The sequence below is a fragment of the Lytechinus variegatus genome, chromosome 19, assembly GCF_018143015.1.
Source record: "Lytechinus variegatus isolate NC3 chromosome 19, Lvar_3.0, whole genome shotgun sequence".
NCBI lineage: Eukaryota > Metazoa > Echinodermata > Echinoidea > Temnopleuroida > Toxopneustidae > Lytechinus > Lytechinus variegatus.
Genome location: NC_054758.1, coordinates 13,810,092 through 13,828,828, shown reverse-complemented (window position 1 = coordinate 13,828,828; position 18,737 = coordinate 13,810,092). Strand labels below are relative to the sequence as shown.

The window sequence follows — 18,737 nt, the reverse complement described above, 5'->3', positions numbered from 1 at the left end:
TAAGAGCAAATTTAGCTGTATCCATTGAAACTAAAATTTCTGATCGGAAGTGTATAACATGTTGAAGGAGTGTTTAGCTCGGCTACTGGGAAATCTTTAAAGCTCTTAACTCTCTAAATGACTGATGGCTCAAAGATTCTTTCCATAAGGACTTAATGCGCTATAGGATTTTAGGGAATACAAAGTGATTTATACTGCCATTGAATGTTTTTCTCGTATTTGGGTTGAATAATTTGAATTATGATAGAACCCTTTTTCGAGGAATTTTCCCAGCATGGAGGTGTATAGCTCCGGATACCCTCTATGCCTGACACTATAGTTCGGACACTGTCTTCGTATACTGTCAGAAAGACGTTGCCCAGACTTCCTCTCTGTCACACCCTCGCGCTTACAAGGGACCATGTGATCGTTGTAGATGACCACTGCTTTCATGATCTCTCAGACAGTTGTCTACCAGATCAATGATTAGTCTGTTGTGCAAACCCTTCACTCAAGTAAAGGGTCTGAATTGCAGCTTACTCATACCTTGTGTACTGAAGGCCCTCTCGCTCAATTGAACCATCAAGTTTTGTATGTGCTAGTCTTTGCGTCGAGACACACTTGTTGATCAAAGTTTCAATCAGGGTCTGTGCCTGCAGACTAGTCAATGCTAAAGGAGAATCTGCTTGATGTCTTCGAATAACCATTCTTTCTTTTCTGGAATATATTTGGAGCTACAGTGGATATCAATCTGGAATCAGTACTCATTATGAATGCGAATGTGATGTTTCTCTTAGGTAAGAAGTATGATGATAATGTATTTGATATATAATTATTATGCATTAGGCCTTTTCATTATGAATTAATTTTTGTATCATTTCGCCCACAGTGTGTTCACGGTGTATTTAGAGCGTTACATACAGAATATGTTCACGGTGTATAGTGTTACACACGATGCGACTTCACAACGTTAAAATCATTAAATACAACGTTGCAGAGCCCACTATTTCAATAAACTGTGAATGCTCGCACTGTAGCTGTGTCCACAGTGTGAAATGTCTTGCACAGAGCAAATTTGAGAAATTTAACATTATAATCATATCCTCAAACAAACCCACAATAGGTAAACACACACTGCAAAAACTCCGGTGTTAATCAGCCCGGAATCTATATATGTCCACACCAGAGATCGAAGTATTAAAATAACACCAGGTTGGAATCACATCGATGCTGTTTTAATACTATTGGTGTTGTATAAACACATATCTGGTGTTAGACCAAAACCAAACTGGCGTTGCTTAACACTTCTCCAGTGTTGACATATATAGATTCCGTGCTGGTGTTAAATCAACACCGGAGCATTTTCAGTGCACTGTGAACACGCTATGTGGAACTGTGATCATTCCTACACCAAGAACGCAGGTTTGTTGGAAGGGGTTTAGCAGTACTATAAACCATTGACATCAGCGGAAATGTAAAACATCCAAGACCATTCCGAGTAAATACACCACCCTTACCTGGGAGTGATTCATATGGTTTCCTGGGGTTAGGAAAACTTTTCTCGCAATAATAAGTAGAAATTATAATATTCAAGTACGTACGTGTTTATTCCAACTTTCCTTAGTAAATTTATTAGAACACTGCAACACCAAGGCCCGTATTCTGAAGTCGGGTTTAACTTAAACTCAGGTTTAAAATTGTGGTTTAAGTATGGAAAGCCAATCATTACATAAATCAACAGTAGAGATGTCATATTTCAGCTAATTTTGGCTCTCAAATCATTGATAATTGTCTAGGAAATATAAATAGATGATTGTCTTCACCATCGATGAATCAGGAAAAAGCACAGTAAACATAAGAAACATACAACGTACAATAAAAATTTTGACACTATTGGCTTCCCATAATTTTAGTACAGAGTTAGACCATGGTGTAAGTTAAACCTGATTTCAGAATACGGGCCTATGTGTGGAACTGTCCTTTAAACCTGATCATTCCTACACCATGAACACAGATGTGTTGCAAGGGCTTTAGCAGTACCATAAACCATTGACATCAGTCCATTCCGAGTGAATACACTCCCCTTACCTGGGAATGATTCATAAAGTTTCCAGGGGTTAGGCAAACTTTTCTCGCAATAATAAGTTTAAATTATGATATTCAAGTACGTGTTTATTCTAACTTTCCTCAGTACCTTTGTTAAAACATTGCAACACCAAGTCTCTTGTCTCGCATATACATGAAGTTCAATTGGTAAACTATGCTTTCCATTTATAGAAATTTTGATTTGATATCACTTTATTGAAATCACAATAAACGAAAGAAATTTACAAAGTCGATACCAGAACATAATAAACATTAAGATACACCCAGGTCATGACGCATTACTGTAAATGCAAGGCAGTAGTTTAAAACCCGATGTATAGTTTCGATGTAACAGTTACATAACTTTTGTATACTAGACAAAATTGCAAGAATAATGATGATGTTGATTACAACTAAAGGCCTGTTATTATTTTCGTTATTATAGCTAGTCACTATTAGTGATCATATTTCATCATAGTTATCACAATGATCGCCATATCATCGCTACCGACGTCGTTGTAGTTGTCGTCTACTACATTAGGGTATCTGAGCACCACAATTATTTTTTTCAGGTTTAACCTATTATTTTTAAAACTATTCTAGAACAACCCACCACATCCACAAATAGAAATAAGCTTCAAAATAGAAGTTAAATTCAAGGGCATCCAATGGTAGGGGCGGTTTTATTATTAGACCAGGGATTGAGGTCTGCAGGTCTACTTGATCAAACCGTATTCCGAAACAATTTTGTTGAACACTTTACGGAGGCCAACTGCAAAAGAGCCATTGAAAAATAGGGGCGATGACTGTTTATTTTGATAGGGGGCTAAACGATCTAAGGGGGGTCATTTTTTTTCTCAAATCTTTAAATTGAATTATAGGAGAATGATACATTTGGTCAAGACCTTTCCTTTTGTAAACTATTCTTTTTATCTTCCCTTTTCTCACTCTTTCTCTTTTCTTCTTTCTTTTCAATACTTGAAAGATCGTAGGGGTGGTCTCGCCCCGCCCCCATGGCGTCCCGCCTTATTCAAACTGGTGACACGTAGTAATCTTCCCATACATTTAACAAGGATTACCAACTGTCATCGTATTCATGAATTCACCTTTCCATTTCTGTCCTATTCAGAGCCTACTTTTAGATTCAGGGGGACATTTATAGAAGCCGACAATTTGTAATATCTGTTGAGACCTTAAACAACCTCGGAGATTAAGGTTATTTTGGGTTCCACCAACGTTTAACCAACGGCCTTTACAATGTATACGGAGATCAAAATTCTGAAATACCTTCGGATTTGTTGTTATGGCCTCCCCCAGTGTAAGGATTCACAATTTGACAGGTTGTAAAACTGATATCCTGTTCTGGTATTTTTTTAGTAGGTTTTCGATTTCTCGAGCCACAATGTATATTATATTTATGAAAGGCAATTCTAAAACAAACGATTCAAATTAAAATTCACCATAAAATATCTACAATTTGAAGTATGCCATGCATACTATTTATAGCAAGCAAAGTATTTCCTTTGAATATTGAGATGCACATATTTGGAGATGTTGTACATAAATGTTCAACATAATTATGATAACATGTCTTTAATATGGATTTGAATACGCATATACCTGTGTAGTTTACTGTTTTCTCTGCTCTCAGTTGTGTGCGTGCATGTAGGCCTATATCGCTTATAAACAGACTTGTCAGACTACCATGACACATCGGGGAGATCCCCTGGTTGTCTGCGTACAGACTGCATGTCTCTCACCAACCCCATCTAATTACGTCCGGGAGGCGCAAACTGCTCTCACCACCCATCCCCTTAAAAAGAATTTTAAATGAATAAAAAAGCGAAATCATTATCTTTTTACAACTATGTGACTCCACTATACATCCTTATGGGTCAGGATCAGGTAAAAATGTGTTGCAGAAAATAGTCTTCCGATATCCCAACCTATACAGTGCGTCCCAGAAAAAGGGAAATCTGGATTTCCATTTCTTTTGAATTCAAAGGACAATGAATAATGATATTTCATTTACATAATCTTAATAATTCAATAAATAATTCTTCTTTATTTTGATACCTGATATAAGACGAACATTTTCACGCATTAATGAATAAGACGAGTTGGAAATTTTTATGTCAAAACCAGGTTGCGCAAAAAAATTGGACAAGATTGATTCGTAATACGATGACAGAACATATGCGTCGATTGGCTGATTAACATTTCTTTTGATTTTTTTGTTAAGATTCTCTCACTGATCCCTGAAATGGGAGTGAATTCAGATTCACACGTAGATTTCTGCGCAATTCGTTACTGATATATATGCCTCAATATATACATGTATATATTGTTTGTAATCTGCCAGGCGTGAACGATGTGCTAAGCTGTGGGTTTCAAACAAGATATGAGATTCCACTCTTACCTTATCAATGTATATAAAAAAACACATTTCATAATTGTGAAATCTGTCTCTTAAAACGGGTTTCCATTTTTGTGGGACGTAATGTATAGCATTCTTCCATATCACCCACGTGATGATAGCAGGGGAATGACCGGAAGTTATTAGTAGCCACTCATCAAAATGCTATCCCGTAATTATTAACTATTGAAAGGCCCGGGATGGTGTTTTCCATTGAATCCAAGAAACCCGTAGATCCGGGCATGGGTCCATATATGATCCGGGCGACTGCACCTCTACCTATATATTCCACCTTACTGTGAATTGAAAACAATTTTTAATACTAGTTAAGGACTTATCATAAAACACAAAGTGGATCATATAACCGGTGTGTTGGCTCAGTTGGTAGCACGCCCGTCTCTCAACCAGGAAGTCGGGAGTTCAAACCCCCGCCGGCCAAAAGACTTTACAACATGGACAAGATGAAAGTTGCTGCCACCCTGTTTGGAGTTCAACAGTTCAAGGGATTGAACTAGATCGATCTGGCGCTGCACAAAATGGCTGCCGGGCCCACGATTAATTGGGCAAACAGAATTTTTTGGAGTATTTCAATTTCAGATCTCATTTCGGATTTACATATTAAATCAATTGATCTAGGGATATATAAAATTCGTCCTTAACGAATAACATTTATCCTTTTCTCCATTGATTTTATTGTTGCGCTAATCTGCATAGTTCTTCTAACTCGTCGTCACTGTTGTCAAATAGGGGGTTCGAATGCTGACCAATTAACCATTTGTCACAACATTTCATACAGGATCGAGGCACATTAGATTTGGTCTTCCTCACAACATTCACTAGCTGATTTAAGTTTACTAAACAAGCGTTACCTGGTTTGAACAGGGAATGTAAGGTTATTGGTTTAACCCTAATTCTCCGGGGGGGGCCATAATGGCCCCCCCCCCCACTCAACAATTTTCGCGATATATCTGCTGCGCGAAATTTTTTCACCTCGCAGCTCACTGACTTTTTACATTCAAGTCTCGCGCAAATTTTGAGACCAAAGTTGTGACGCCCGGGTACGCGGTTACGACATTACGCAACATTTTTATGCAAGTGCATGTCAGACCCAAAATTGCTCATAAACGTGATTTCATGTACAAATCCAATGCAAATTGCGTATTTAGCCAAAATTCATAAATGTATCATTATTTCTACTTTTACTGATTAAACTTAATTTTGCCTTGTTTATGATCAGAATTATGTCTGGAACAATTTCCATTGAAAAAACAATAAAAAAAAGTAAAAAAACAAAGAAATACATAAGAAATTCATAAAACAATAAAATACATAAGAAATTTATTTCCAAACCAAAGTTTTTTTGAATTACGATTGTTAAGAATGCTACAAAGAAAATTTTTACCAAAAATTAGCATTAATTTATTTAAGCTTTATTTAGTGAATTAGAGCAAAAAGTATGATTTATGCATAAATTAGCATAATTAATTCATATAAAATAAAATCTCATTATTTTGGAAAATTTTACCATACAGCCTTGTAGATTACATCGCACACTACCAGCGTGCAAATTTTTGCGTCGCTCGCGCGATCGGCGGCCGAGATCTTAAGGGGGGGGGCATAATGCCCCCCCCCCCCGGGAATGACAAGAATCAAAATACCCCGGGAGATTTAGGGTTAAAACTCAGTCTTGATTCTTTAATCGCGGTTGGTGACCATTCCCGTTTCTGTGTGATATATTGGCATTTATTTTACAATTATGTTTTTGGTGTGTCGTGTCTTGTTTTTTTTTATAAATGTATTGATTTAACCTTCTCAAATCGTCTTAATTAAATGGTAATGTGATATTTTGCTTCTTATTTTTTGAAGTTTAGTAAATTATATTAAGTATGTTAACTTACATGGATACTCCATTTATATGACATTTAAGCCGAGTGTATCTTGATCAGCAGATCCTTTAGTTAGCCTACTTTCACACCATGTTTTGTTGCATGCTCTGAAGAAACATTTAATTTTCTCTTACTTGACTTCACACAGGTCTAATGCCGCCTTTCCTTTCCGTGAAGAAGGTACCAGGAGCCATGCCCTCGCTTGAACTGTTCTGGCAGTTCCCGTACCCGACGTACGTGGATTACGTCACAATTTATCGCAGCAGGGACAACGCGCCAGCGACAGAGCTCACGTGGATGCGCGTCGACGATGTGCGCACCACCGGACAATTCACGTTCGTGACCAGTGGTCTTGGGTCCATGTATTCAGTGGCGGTGAAGGTTAACAGTGGGGCAGACGTCGTGTGGTCAAACTTCGATTCTGTTGTTTTGCGTAAGTGGTGTTTTTTTCTAATTGATGGGGACTGTGTATGAGGATTTGGAGAGGAATAGTTATACACAATAATTGTTATAAACCCAACATAATCATGAGTGATTACTCTGGCTTCTGCTTGAAAGAACGAAATGTCCCATAGTGTGTCCAACAATGTATTCACATTGTGAAAAATAGTGTTTACCACACTGTTAAATCCTAGTATTTTAGCAGTGTGAATCACATTTTCACAGGAGTATCCCTTTATGTGAAAACGCTGTGATCACTCACACTCGCTTCCGAGGTTTCCAAAGTGTGGAATCGTCTCCACACTGTGGAATTTAACAGTGTGAATTGTATCTTAACCCAGTCGATTATGAGAACACACTGGTGAGCACGCTTTGCAACTCTGTGACCTTTCCATTAAGGGGATGCCAGATGGGTCGTAGCAACATCACTAATCGACCTTAAGTTGTCACTTGGCAGCATATTGTGGTTTTGAGGACCTTATAATAATAAATAGATTATCAATGGTTTGACTTTCTAAACTGTTATTTCAAATTGGTAATTCTTTGGGAGTTTTCCAATATTCTGGAAAAGTAACTAAAAAATATCATTCTCCTTTCTCTCGCCACCTTTATCACCCTAGCGCCTCCACATCCTGAGCAAGTCGGAGTAGCCAGTGTCACACCGGAGCTCCTCACTGTACATTGGCCTCACGACACCACGTCATGCCGTGGCAACTGTAGCTACCTCGTCCGATACCAACAGACGTCCCCATACCGCTACAACTCCTACCCAATCCGGGAGCGTCACATCTTTTGCCCGAATCTCCTGCCTGCCCAACCCGCTCGCAGTACTAACCCCAGCTCAATAAGCACCTGCACGGCATACTTTCGTGATCTGATCCCTGGTGCTTTATACGACATAGACGTCTACGCGTCAAGTTATAATGTGCTCAGTGTAACAGCTGCGCAACTACGTCAGAGAATACGTAAGTTGAAAATAGATGCATGGTTTTATCTTATTAAATGATCCAATATGTTGTGAATATTTTGGTATGTACAATATCGAGGGGATCAATAAATCAATAATTGATTACCAAAAGAAACCGAGGTAGCAATGACATTTAGCAAAGACATGTAGGGCACACCTAGGAATACACTGTGAGACACAGCTTTAAGCAACTATGTGGACACACTGGATCAAACTGTAGGGTACACTTTGAAATACTGGGAAACACACTTTCACACTGTAGTATACTGTTTGACACACTGCAGTATACTGGAACACACTGACAAATGTGGAACATACTGTAGGTAATATCTAGAAACACACTATGGTCAAGACACACTCTAGAACACACTGTAGGTCATAGTGTGAACCACTGTGGAACTCACTATTAGACACACTGTGGAACCCATGTAGGAATGCTGTAGGACAACTGGATCACACTGTACATAGGGAACACTCTGATACACTGTGGAACACACTGTAGGTAACACCAAGGAACACACTATGGGACAAATGTAGAAACACACTGTGAGGCACATTGGAACACATTCTAGGGTACACCTTGAAACACTTTTGGAACACACTGTAGGAAACACTTTTTGACACTGCGGGACACACTGACGGACACACCTGGAAAAACTCTTTGGCACACTGTGGAACACACTATAGGGAAAATGTTGACACACTGGAACATTAAACACTATACCGTTTGACACACTCCAGTATACTGGAACACACTGACAAATGTGGAACACACTGTAGGTAATATCTAGAAACACAATATGATGGAGACACACCCTGGAACACAATGGAGGACATAGTGTTAACCACTGTGGAACTCACTATTAGACACACTGTGGAACTCATGTATGAACATTAGGAAAAACTAGAACACACTGCACATAGGGAACACTCTGATACACTGTGGAACACACAGTAGGGCTTACTCTGAAACATTGTGGAACACACTGTAGGTAACACCAAGGAACACACTGTGAGACAAATGTAGAAGCACACTGTGAGGCACATTGGAACACATTCTAGGGTACACTTTGAAACACTTTTGGAACACACTGTAGGAAACATTTTTTACACTGGAACACACCGAGGGACACACCTGGAGAAACTCTTTTGCATACTGTGCAACACACTATAGAGAACAGGTTGACACACTGGAACATTAAACACTATACCGTTTGACACACTGCAGTATACTGGAACACACTGTAGGTAATACCTAGAAACACACTCAAGACACACTCTGGAACACTCTGTAGGTCATAGTGTGAACCACTGTGGAACTTACTATTTGACACACAGTGGAACCCATGTAGGAACACTGTAGGACAACTGGATCAAACTGTACATAGGGAACACTTTGATACACTGAAACACACTGAAGGTAACACCATGGAACACATTGTAGGTAACACCAAGGAACACAGTGTAGGTAACGTACACCAAGGAACACACTGTGGGACAAATGTAGAAACACACTGTGAGGCACAATAGAACACATTCTAGGGTACACCTTGAAACACTTTTGGAACGCACTATAGGAAACTCTTTGGCACACTGTGGAACACACTATATGGAAAATGTTGACACACTGGAACATTAAACACTATAATGCTTGACACACTGAAGTATACTGGGACACACTGACAAATGTGCAACACACTGTAAATAATATCTAGAAACACACTGTGATGGAGACACACTCTTGAACACAATGTAGGGCATAGTGTGAACCACTGTGGAACTCACTATTTGACACACTGTGGATCTCATATAGGAACATTAGGACAAACTGGAACACACTGCACATAGGGAACACTCTGATACACTGTGGAACACTCTGTATGCAACACCAATGAACACACTGGGACACATGTAGAAACACAATGTAAGACACACTGGAATACAGTCTAGGGTACACCCAGATACACCGTAGAATACACTGGAACACACTGTAGCTAGGCATACCAAGGAACACACAGGTAGAATCACACTTTGAGACACGAACACAATCTGGGCTACACTTTGATACACTGTTGAATACACACCTAGGAACAATTGTTCCTAGTCACACCAAGAAATACACTTTAGAACACACTGCATGTTGGGCATGCTTTGAGGCACTGTGGAATAAATTGAGGGACACACTCTGGAACTTACTGTAATAGGCACACTGTTTGAAACACTATGGAACACACCTAGAAACACACTGTATTTTACTCTTCTATTAGAATATTACTACAGTGAGGAGCCTGTTGAAAGTTGAAAATAAAAGAATGAGCAAGCAAGATTCACAGTGCATTGTTTCACAGTGAAGATATCAGAAAGAGCTTGTTATTTCAACTGGCAATGTATCCACACTGTGGCTATGGTCATGAGATGACCATCACATTCAAAGCATATCTGAAACCTTACTCTCTGTCACAGAAGTTATGGGACAGGCAAACCAACAAAACCAACTGCAAACGGACTGATGTTAGGTCAATTGAAAGAAATTAGTGGCTTTTGATAGTTCAGGATTTGGTTTCACTGGTGATACTGTAGCATAACTGCCGTACAATGAGCTTGCTGTAAACTTTCTGGAATATTTTCACGAACGATAATGACACAGTGGCAATATCATTAATAATGCTCACACTACTTTTCATATTTTGTTTTCAACCATTATATAACCTCATTTTTTTGTCTCTCAACAGCCCCTACTCCTCCTGTGAACGTCACAGTCACAAACGTTACCGAGCAATCCATCACCATAACATGGCTGCCTGGCCCTGGCTACAGGACACGGTATCACCTACATGCTTTCGCGCCGAGCTACAATGAAGAGGTTGGTCAAGTCCATGGTGACGTCACAGAATTTACATTCCATAATCTCCTGGCGGGAACGAGATACATCATCAGCATAAGAGCGAGCGCAAACTCAACAGAAGGAGAGATGGTCCTGGTAGGGGAGACTACATCACCAACAAGTAAGAGGAAAAGTAACTTGCATGCTTAAACCATTGCATGTTGAGATTGTACATGGAAGATTAAGTTGCCATGTGGATTTTGTAGTGTTAGATATGCAGAGTCTTGAAGAAACTTACACAAACGTTGAATTGTCTCAAAACCATAGCTCAGAAAATGTGAAATTTGAGAAAGAAGAATTCCATAAATATTGCAACTCCCGCCCTTATACCCAATATCTGAAGTTGACGGCACTTTCTTGTCACTTCATGTTATCATAACCCAAACAAATAATTTGATCAGAATTGAGTTGTTTTAATTTTTCAGCTTGAACCATGACAGTATTTTGCAACAAAGACATTACGAAATAGATGAGCATCTGTAAGGTCAAGACAGGAAAGTTATGTTGTTAACTTAATATATATTTATCTTGATATAGTTTTAGATAAATTTACATTTATTCATTCTAGCTTTATACCTTGATGTTTTACTCTCCTCTGCAGGGCCAGGACCAGTGGAACGACTTAGATTGGAACCCCAGATTGATCACCGCCGGATAAGACTGTCCTTCATGTCCCCTATGTGGCATAATGGGGTTCTTGAAGGGTACCAGGTGGAATACATTGGCCATAGAAGTGTAAGAGTTCTTTCATTGCATTTTATATGAGAGAGATGGATAGAGAGAGAGAGAGATAGATAGACAGATAGACAGATAGATAGATAGATACATACATAGATAGAGATAGATAGATAGATAGATAGACAGACTGTCGTTCATGTCCCCTTTGTGGCATCATGGGGTTCTTGAAGGGTACCAGGTGGAATACATTGGCCATAGAAGTGTAAGAGTTCTTTCATTGCATTTTATATGAGTGAGAGAGAGAGATAGATGGATGGATGGATAAATAGATAGGTAGGTAGATAGATAGATAGGTAGGTAGGTAGGTAGGTAGGTTGGTTGGTAGGTAGGTAGGTAGGTAGTTAGGTAGGTAGGTAGGTGGATAGATAGATAACTTTATAGTAACATTGCTTTTACCAAACATTGTTATTTTATATATATAGTTAGAGACCGAAATTCAAGAAAGACACATAAGATGTCTTTCCAGGAGAATAGAACCTGAAACCTGAGGGATATTCTTCAATCTATCTATAGTCCCAACCAAATTTACGTGAATCTCAACTCTCAAAATTTTCACTTTTTCTCTACAGGCAACGTAATGCACATGTTTTGATCTTAACTTTCCATGTTATCCTGTGTCACTAGTTAGATTTATCCTGTACTAAACTTTTATCTATCTCCAGGGAAATCGAACTTGTAACAGAGGCGAGAAGTACTTACCTGTTGCCGAGACGTCGGTTGTTATTGAGGGACTAAAAGGCGGATGCAACTATACATTTACGGTAAGAGCAGTATATACATGTATTCAACAATATGAGAACCTGTGATATGAATCAATCTGCTTATGCATACAGTGATATTAAGGGGCAAGGGTGCATGTGATCATTGCATCATTTTCAGGAGGTGCAAATAAAGGCTAAAGTGAGTAAAAATAGTGCATTGAGAAGAAGAAAAAAAGGTGATAAAATAAACACCGTTTAGGGTGAATTTTATGAAACAATCAAGGTAGTTGTTACTTGTGTCAAGAATTAGGAAAGGGCGCCAATCCTTAGGTCAGATGCTTGTCTTAAGTGAATATAATCATATCTCATCCTTTTTCTTCTTGTTTTCTTTAGTTTTCTCCTTTTTTCAAGAAACTATTGGGGGCCTTGTCCCTCAAACCGTCCTTTATGTCAGTGTATCCAATTAGTTAAAGTGTGCAAAGATTTTTAGGATATATTTTTAATCAAGAACGTGCTTTTTGTGACATCACAGGTGAAAGCTCGGAATGAGGTCGGACTCGGAGCAGGTGTTTCTGATTGGATTCTAACTGCAGTAACCAGTAAGCATATTCACTAGAAATTTACTCTTTTACAATATAATCACCAAGATAGATCATTAAGCAGATACAGTATTATTCTGTTAATAAAGGTATAGATAGAATACATGCAGGTGGAATAAACTCTAAAGATTGAACGATTTGAATGAAATATTGTAAAATAAGTATGTAAAATAAGTAATACAAATATTTGATACAAAGTGAGCTGAAATGTAGCAGATATTTTAATGTAATGCACTTGTCGACTTATAGATTGAAATAAGATCTTAAAGATGGTAGATTTGAAGAGAATAATTTTAGGAATATCACAAAATCTAGAGAATGGAAAGAAAACTAATGATGGGTAGCAAGAAAAAAATCATTTAAATAGTGCAAGGAAAGGTTACACATAGAACAACCTAAGTAAAAAGATAAAATTGGGGCTAGAGAAAATTCAAGTAGGATAAAGAATTATGGCTGTTAAAATAATTAATTCAAATTATCAATCTTCAGAAGTGATTCATTTCATTTTCTATTAATAATGACATGACACATTTATGTCTTTCTTACGAACCATACTTTTTAATGGAGATAAAATTCAAATCTGTTTTTTTTTTCATTGCCCAGTTTTTTTTCTTACAAATTTTACTTCTTAATGGAGATGAATTTAAATCCACCTCTGCTTCATTGCTCAGTTCCACAGGTCCCGGATACGAGACCCCCACCTCCACCAAGCAAGACTATCAAATCAAGAAATTTTGTCGTCAACTTTGACCCCTCTATGTTTGATGACGTCAACGGTGAAATAACCCACGTCGTAGTCATTGTTGCAGAATCAAGTGGTGAGGACATTCTCCATGAAATTACCACCAAAGTGTTTGTATGTATAAATAAAAGGTTTGTGCCAAATAGCTCGGGAAGAAAATGCGTTATTGCTGAGAAATGAGCAAAGCAATATTAATACACTGTCCCGCATAATTAACCTTGATTCAAAAGACTTTTTCATGAAATAATTGTTTGTTGCAACTACTGTCTTTTACCTTACTTATTTTCTTATTTATTTTCCAGCTGCTAATGAGCCCACTCAGAGTAACAGTACTCCACCAAGGATGCTCACTTGGGCAGAGGCTATTTCTAATGACGTTATCCCTCCTTATCAAATCAGTGATCCCATAGCTCTGAGTGATCTTGTGCAAGGTATGAATATAATCCAGGGGGCCCGTCTTACAAAGAGTCACGATTGATGCGATCAATCGCAACTACGGAAAGCCAGCATAGTCAACATATGAAATGCATGTTTGTTCCAAAAAAATTGTAGATATGAATGTATATCCATAAAGTCATTGATTTCTTAAAATTTGGTGTGTTTACCTTTGTTTACACAGGACGTTTTGCAAATATCCTGTAGAAAAATTTATGACATTGAAGGATTTCCATAGAGTTATAATTGATTGCATCAATCGTAATTCTTTGTAAGATGGGGCCCAGATGTTCGCATTCTCTCACTGACTGTTGATATATAAAATATATATATATATATATTTTTTAATAATATTTCTTGCTTGCTTTACTTCAGTTAGCATAAAGTTATATCAACTGCATAGACATCATTTGAAACCTCTGTTTTACAATGATTCGAAAGAAACTTGGACTGATCATTTTCAAATCTGGATTATCTTGTCCAGTCTTCTCTAATCATAAGAAGAAATGCAAATTCCTGTTGAATATGTTTACACTGATCAGATAATTCGAATTGGTGCTAATTCTTCTTCAAAGTAGTCTTTTGATATTGCTGTGATTGATTAACATGTGTATATTTTATTTTACAGATACACGTCGAAAAAGAAGTGTTGCAGACCCAACACAGACTGCACCTACCACTACACAGATATCCATTGGTACAGAGGAGTGTTCATATGACAAAAAGGACGTGTACTGTAATGGACCACTCATCCATGGAAGGTCTTATGTGTAAGTAGAGATTAGTACATAAGACTTATATATAAAAGGTCTTATGTGTATTGATTTGTGCATTAATGTATAATATGTGCAGAGCAGTGTTCATATGCCAATAAGAATTATATTGCAATGGACCACTCATCCATGGAAAGTCATATGTGTAAGTGGAGAATAGTACATAACACTATTCATAACAGAAAAAGAAGTAATTTGTACAGAATTGTTTTCGAAAACCTTATGTTTATGAAGTGATTACATAAGATTGCAAATATGCCAACAATGAAGTACATGTATATTCGGATCATTCATTTATGAAAGGACTTACGCGTACATGAAATTTATTTGTAAAAGGTCTATTGTGTAAAAAAAGTGATTACTTCATAAGAGTTATTTGTAGGTCTTATGTGTAAAAGTGATTGGTACATAAGACTTATCTGTAAGAGTTATAATGTTTAACAGGTGGTTGGAACATTGGCATGTTGGCAAACTTATAAGGAGTTCTAATTTGATAAACCCATTATCAACAAAAAATTTATTGCATTAGGAAATTCTTGTTCATGTTTGTTATCTTTTGTTTTATTCTTCAAATCAGTGTTACAGTACTGCAGACCTTTATTTTTTCAATTTTCCGGTTATTTTCTTTGCTATGGATCAATAATGATCAGTACTTTTATTATCCAACCTGCAGATATCGTTTCCGTGGAATATCGCCAGGTGGTTATGCAGACACAAGGAACTCGCTCCCAGTCTCATTACGTATGTATTAAACGATTTACTATGTATGAAGCAGTTTTATTAACGTCAAGAATATGGCTTCAACATAGGGCGATATCACTAAACATAACAGAAACACACCCATATTATATACACCCACTCCAACACACTCCCATACCCACATCTAAACATGAACCTACCCATATTGACCAATACTCACATTTTACCTCCCAGCATTACCCAAATACATATATATGATGGTGATGTTGATGTTGGTGATGAAGATGATGATTATGGTGGTGATGATGATGATGATGATGATGAAAATAATGATTATGATGATATGATGATGATGATGATGATGATGATGAAATTGGTGATGATGATGGTGATGATGAGGATGATGACGATCATTGGTGATGATGATGACTACAATAAAGATGATGAAGATGAGGGTAATGGAAAAAATGATGATAATCGGTGCCGATGATGGTGATAGTATCATCATGATGATAGTGATGCTGGATTGATTGTTGATGATGATAAAGATAACATAAGTATTGATATATTGACTATATTTTTTATTCAACAGCTGTTAGTCCACATGGCGTGATCATTGGCATAAGTACGGCTCTGTTTTCCCTGCTGGTCATCGTAATCATTCTCTCTATCGTCGTCATTGTCAGGAAGTTCAGGTATGTTCAAACGAAATGTTAATTTATGAAGTGCTGGTATTTGGAGTTATTTCAAAGAGTTGTGTGCGAATTGCGCATGCTTTTCAAAATCAATTTTGGGGAATAAAGGATATCTGTTCAGAACATAGGCCAATCAATATTGCAATCCCTTATTACCAATCTCTAATAAAACTTATGTATTGACACAAATGTATCACTTAATCCAATTAAGAGATTACTTGTATAATCATGGTGCATTACAAATTTCATTGAGATTATTATAGAGATTATATACACACAATATTCGAAATATAAATTTGTCTCAATTCTAAAACTTTAAGGAAAAACAGACATGTTTTTTAGGAAAAGCAGACATGTTATTCTCCATTATACCAGTTCATTTGTATCTTAGTTTATCATAAACTCAGGTTCAACACTGGCAAGGCTTTATCAAATAGTTTATTCTCTATAGTATATTGCAGTCTATGATTGACCTGAAGTTCAAAGATCGTAATTGTACACACAAATGAACTCGTATTTGTGCCTTATACTTTGTTACAACTTCATCTTAAAATTATCCATCATCCATTTTGTCAAAATCATGTTCAAAGCACCAAAACCAAAATTTGCAAATATTTTTTCCTCTTTATTGCCTGAATTCATGTTAATTTATGCATAAGATATGATCATGAAAACAAAATTGTTACGTAATTACTCTATTGTGACATCATCAACAAACCCACAGAGTTCAGAAATGTCTGCGAGTTGTCCTCCAATGCAAGCACAGGTAACCATGGCAACACAATTAGAACCCATTGCATGTTTTGGGGAAAACCTCTTTGATGTTTTTTGTGGCTCTTGTGATAATTTTTATTTCCAATTCTGTGCAGAGTTCCAAAGTGACCTTTATTTAGATTCAACGTTATTCCCTATTTAGTGTCCAGTAGAGGTATAATAATTTAAGGCACTGTTTTTCTATATAGTTCAAAGTTTGTTGTTTTTCGTTTTGTTTTTGTGTTTTTGTTACTAAAAAAGTGTGCATTGTGTTCTAAGTTTATTGTCATGTGGCTTGGTTATATGTTTTTAACATATTTTTTTCAAAGCATTGCCTTAATTTTTATTACATTTCATTCATTGATTTTGTGTTTATGTCGTGCTTCATATCTCATTTGAACATAATGAATTATGATAGTCAGTATGCATTAGCAGAAGTAAAGACAACCTTATCAAACTGGTACTTGTGGATAACAAACGAGTGACTTTTCAAGAAGTAGATTAGTTGAGATCATGTTATTTAAGGGAGACTGTGATATTTTGTCTTTGAATAGAGAGACTCAATAGAAAGAAGAACATTCATATTCATTCATTGCTTGAGTGTGTTTTCTCTGCTTTCAGTTTGATTTGCTCCCCGCCCTTACTTGGTAGTCCAATCCATGCTGAAAGAAACATGTTACACAGTGTGTTCGCAGTGCATTCAGAGTATATTCACAGTGTGTTCATAGTGTGATTACAGTGTGTTCACAGTGTGTTCACAGTGTTTTCACATTGTGTTCACAATGTGTTGACAGTGTGTTGAAAGTGTGTACACAGTGTATTCACAATAATTTCACAGTGTGTTCATAGTGTATTCACAGTTTGTTTACAGTGTTTACAGTATGTTCCCATTGTGTTCAGTGTATTCACTGTGTGTTCGAAGTATTCACAGTGTGTTTACAGTGGGTTTACAGTGTGTTCCCAGTGTGTTCATAATGTGTTCACAGTTACCTCACATTGTGGACTGTAGAAAGATGGGATTCACAGTGTTGCAATGCCCAAATTTAACAGTGTAGAAGAAAATTTTGCACTGTGGACACTTTTGCAGGACAAGTGTACACAGTGAGTTCACAGTTGGTTCACATTATGGACTCTCTGTAAATGTGATATACTATTGAAATGCTTAACCCTATCTAGGCCGGGGGGCCTCGGAGGCCCCCCCTCAACGAATCACGCGATATTTTCGTTGTGCGAAATTTTTTGACCGCGCCGCTCGATGAGTTTTTACTTTCAAGTCTTGCGCAACTTTTGAGACCAATTTTGCGTCACCCGGGTATGTGGTTCCGAAATTACGCAACATTATGTAAGTGCATATCAGACCGAAAATTGCTCAAAAACGTGATTTCGTGTACAAAGTCAAAGCAAATTGTGTTTTCAACCAAATTTCATAAATTTATGATTATTTTTAGTTTTACTACTCTAAATGTATTCATTTTATGCTTTTTATGATCACAGAAGAGTCCCCAACAAATTTAATTGAAAAAACAATGAAAAACAAAAGGTAAAAAACAAAGAAATACATAAGAAATTGCAAAAAACAATATAATACATAAGAAAATGATTTGATATCACAATTTTTTTCATGTACTCTTGCTTAGGACACCACAAAGAGTTTCTATACCAAAAATTAGTACATTTGGAGCTTTATTTAGGGAGTTAGAGGAAAAAGTATGATTTTGCATAATTACGCATAAATTAGCATAATCACTTAATAGCGATTTGCATGAAATAAATTACTATACAATCTTGTAGATTATGTCCCAGGCAACCCGTGTGCCAATTTTCGACGCGATCGCGGTCGATGGCCGAGATCTTAGGGGGGGCCTGGGAGGCCCCCCCCCCCCCGGCCATAGGAACTCCCAAAATACCCCGGCCTAGATAGGGTTAATGTGAAGGCAGTTCTGA

General features: G+C 37.3%; 1 protein-coding gene across 3 annotated transcripts in view; it reads left to right on the top strand.

The window, feature by feature from the left end:
- LOC121405751 (receptor-type tyrosine-protein phosphatase eta-like) overlaps positions 1-18,737 on the top strand; it is a 70,761-nt gene that overhangs the window by 42,188 nt on the left and 9,836 nt on the right. For 2 of the 3 annotated variants that reach the window (XM_041596705.1, XM_041596704.1), the window contains 12 exons: positions 6,515-6,799; positions 7,428-7,772; positions 10,507-10,779; positions 11,260-11,393; positions 12,059-12,157; positions 12,630-12,696; positions 13,368-13,514; positions 13,741-13,869; positions 14,502-14,643; positions 15,320-15,387; positions 15,938-16,040; positions 16,765-16,806. In XM_041596705.1, the coding sequence (XP_041452639.1) occupies positions 6,515-6,799; positions 7,428-7,772; positions 10,507-10,779; positions 11,260-11,393; positions 12,059-12,157; positions 12,630-12,696; positions 13,368-13,514; positions 13,741-13,869; positions 14,502-14,643; positions 15,320-15,387; positions 15,938-16,040; positions 16,765-16,806 (1,834 nt within the window). The remainder of the gene's footprint in view (positions 1-6,514; positions 6,800-7,427; positions 7,773-10,506; positions 10,780-11,259; positions 11,394-12,058; positions 12,158-12,629; positions 12,697-13,367; positions 13,515-13,740; positions 13,870-14,501; positions 14,644-15,319; positions 15,388-15,937; positions 16,041-16,764; positions 16,807-18,737) is intronic. The other variant, XM_041596706.1, reaches the window with a different exon arrangement.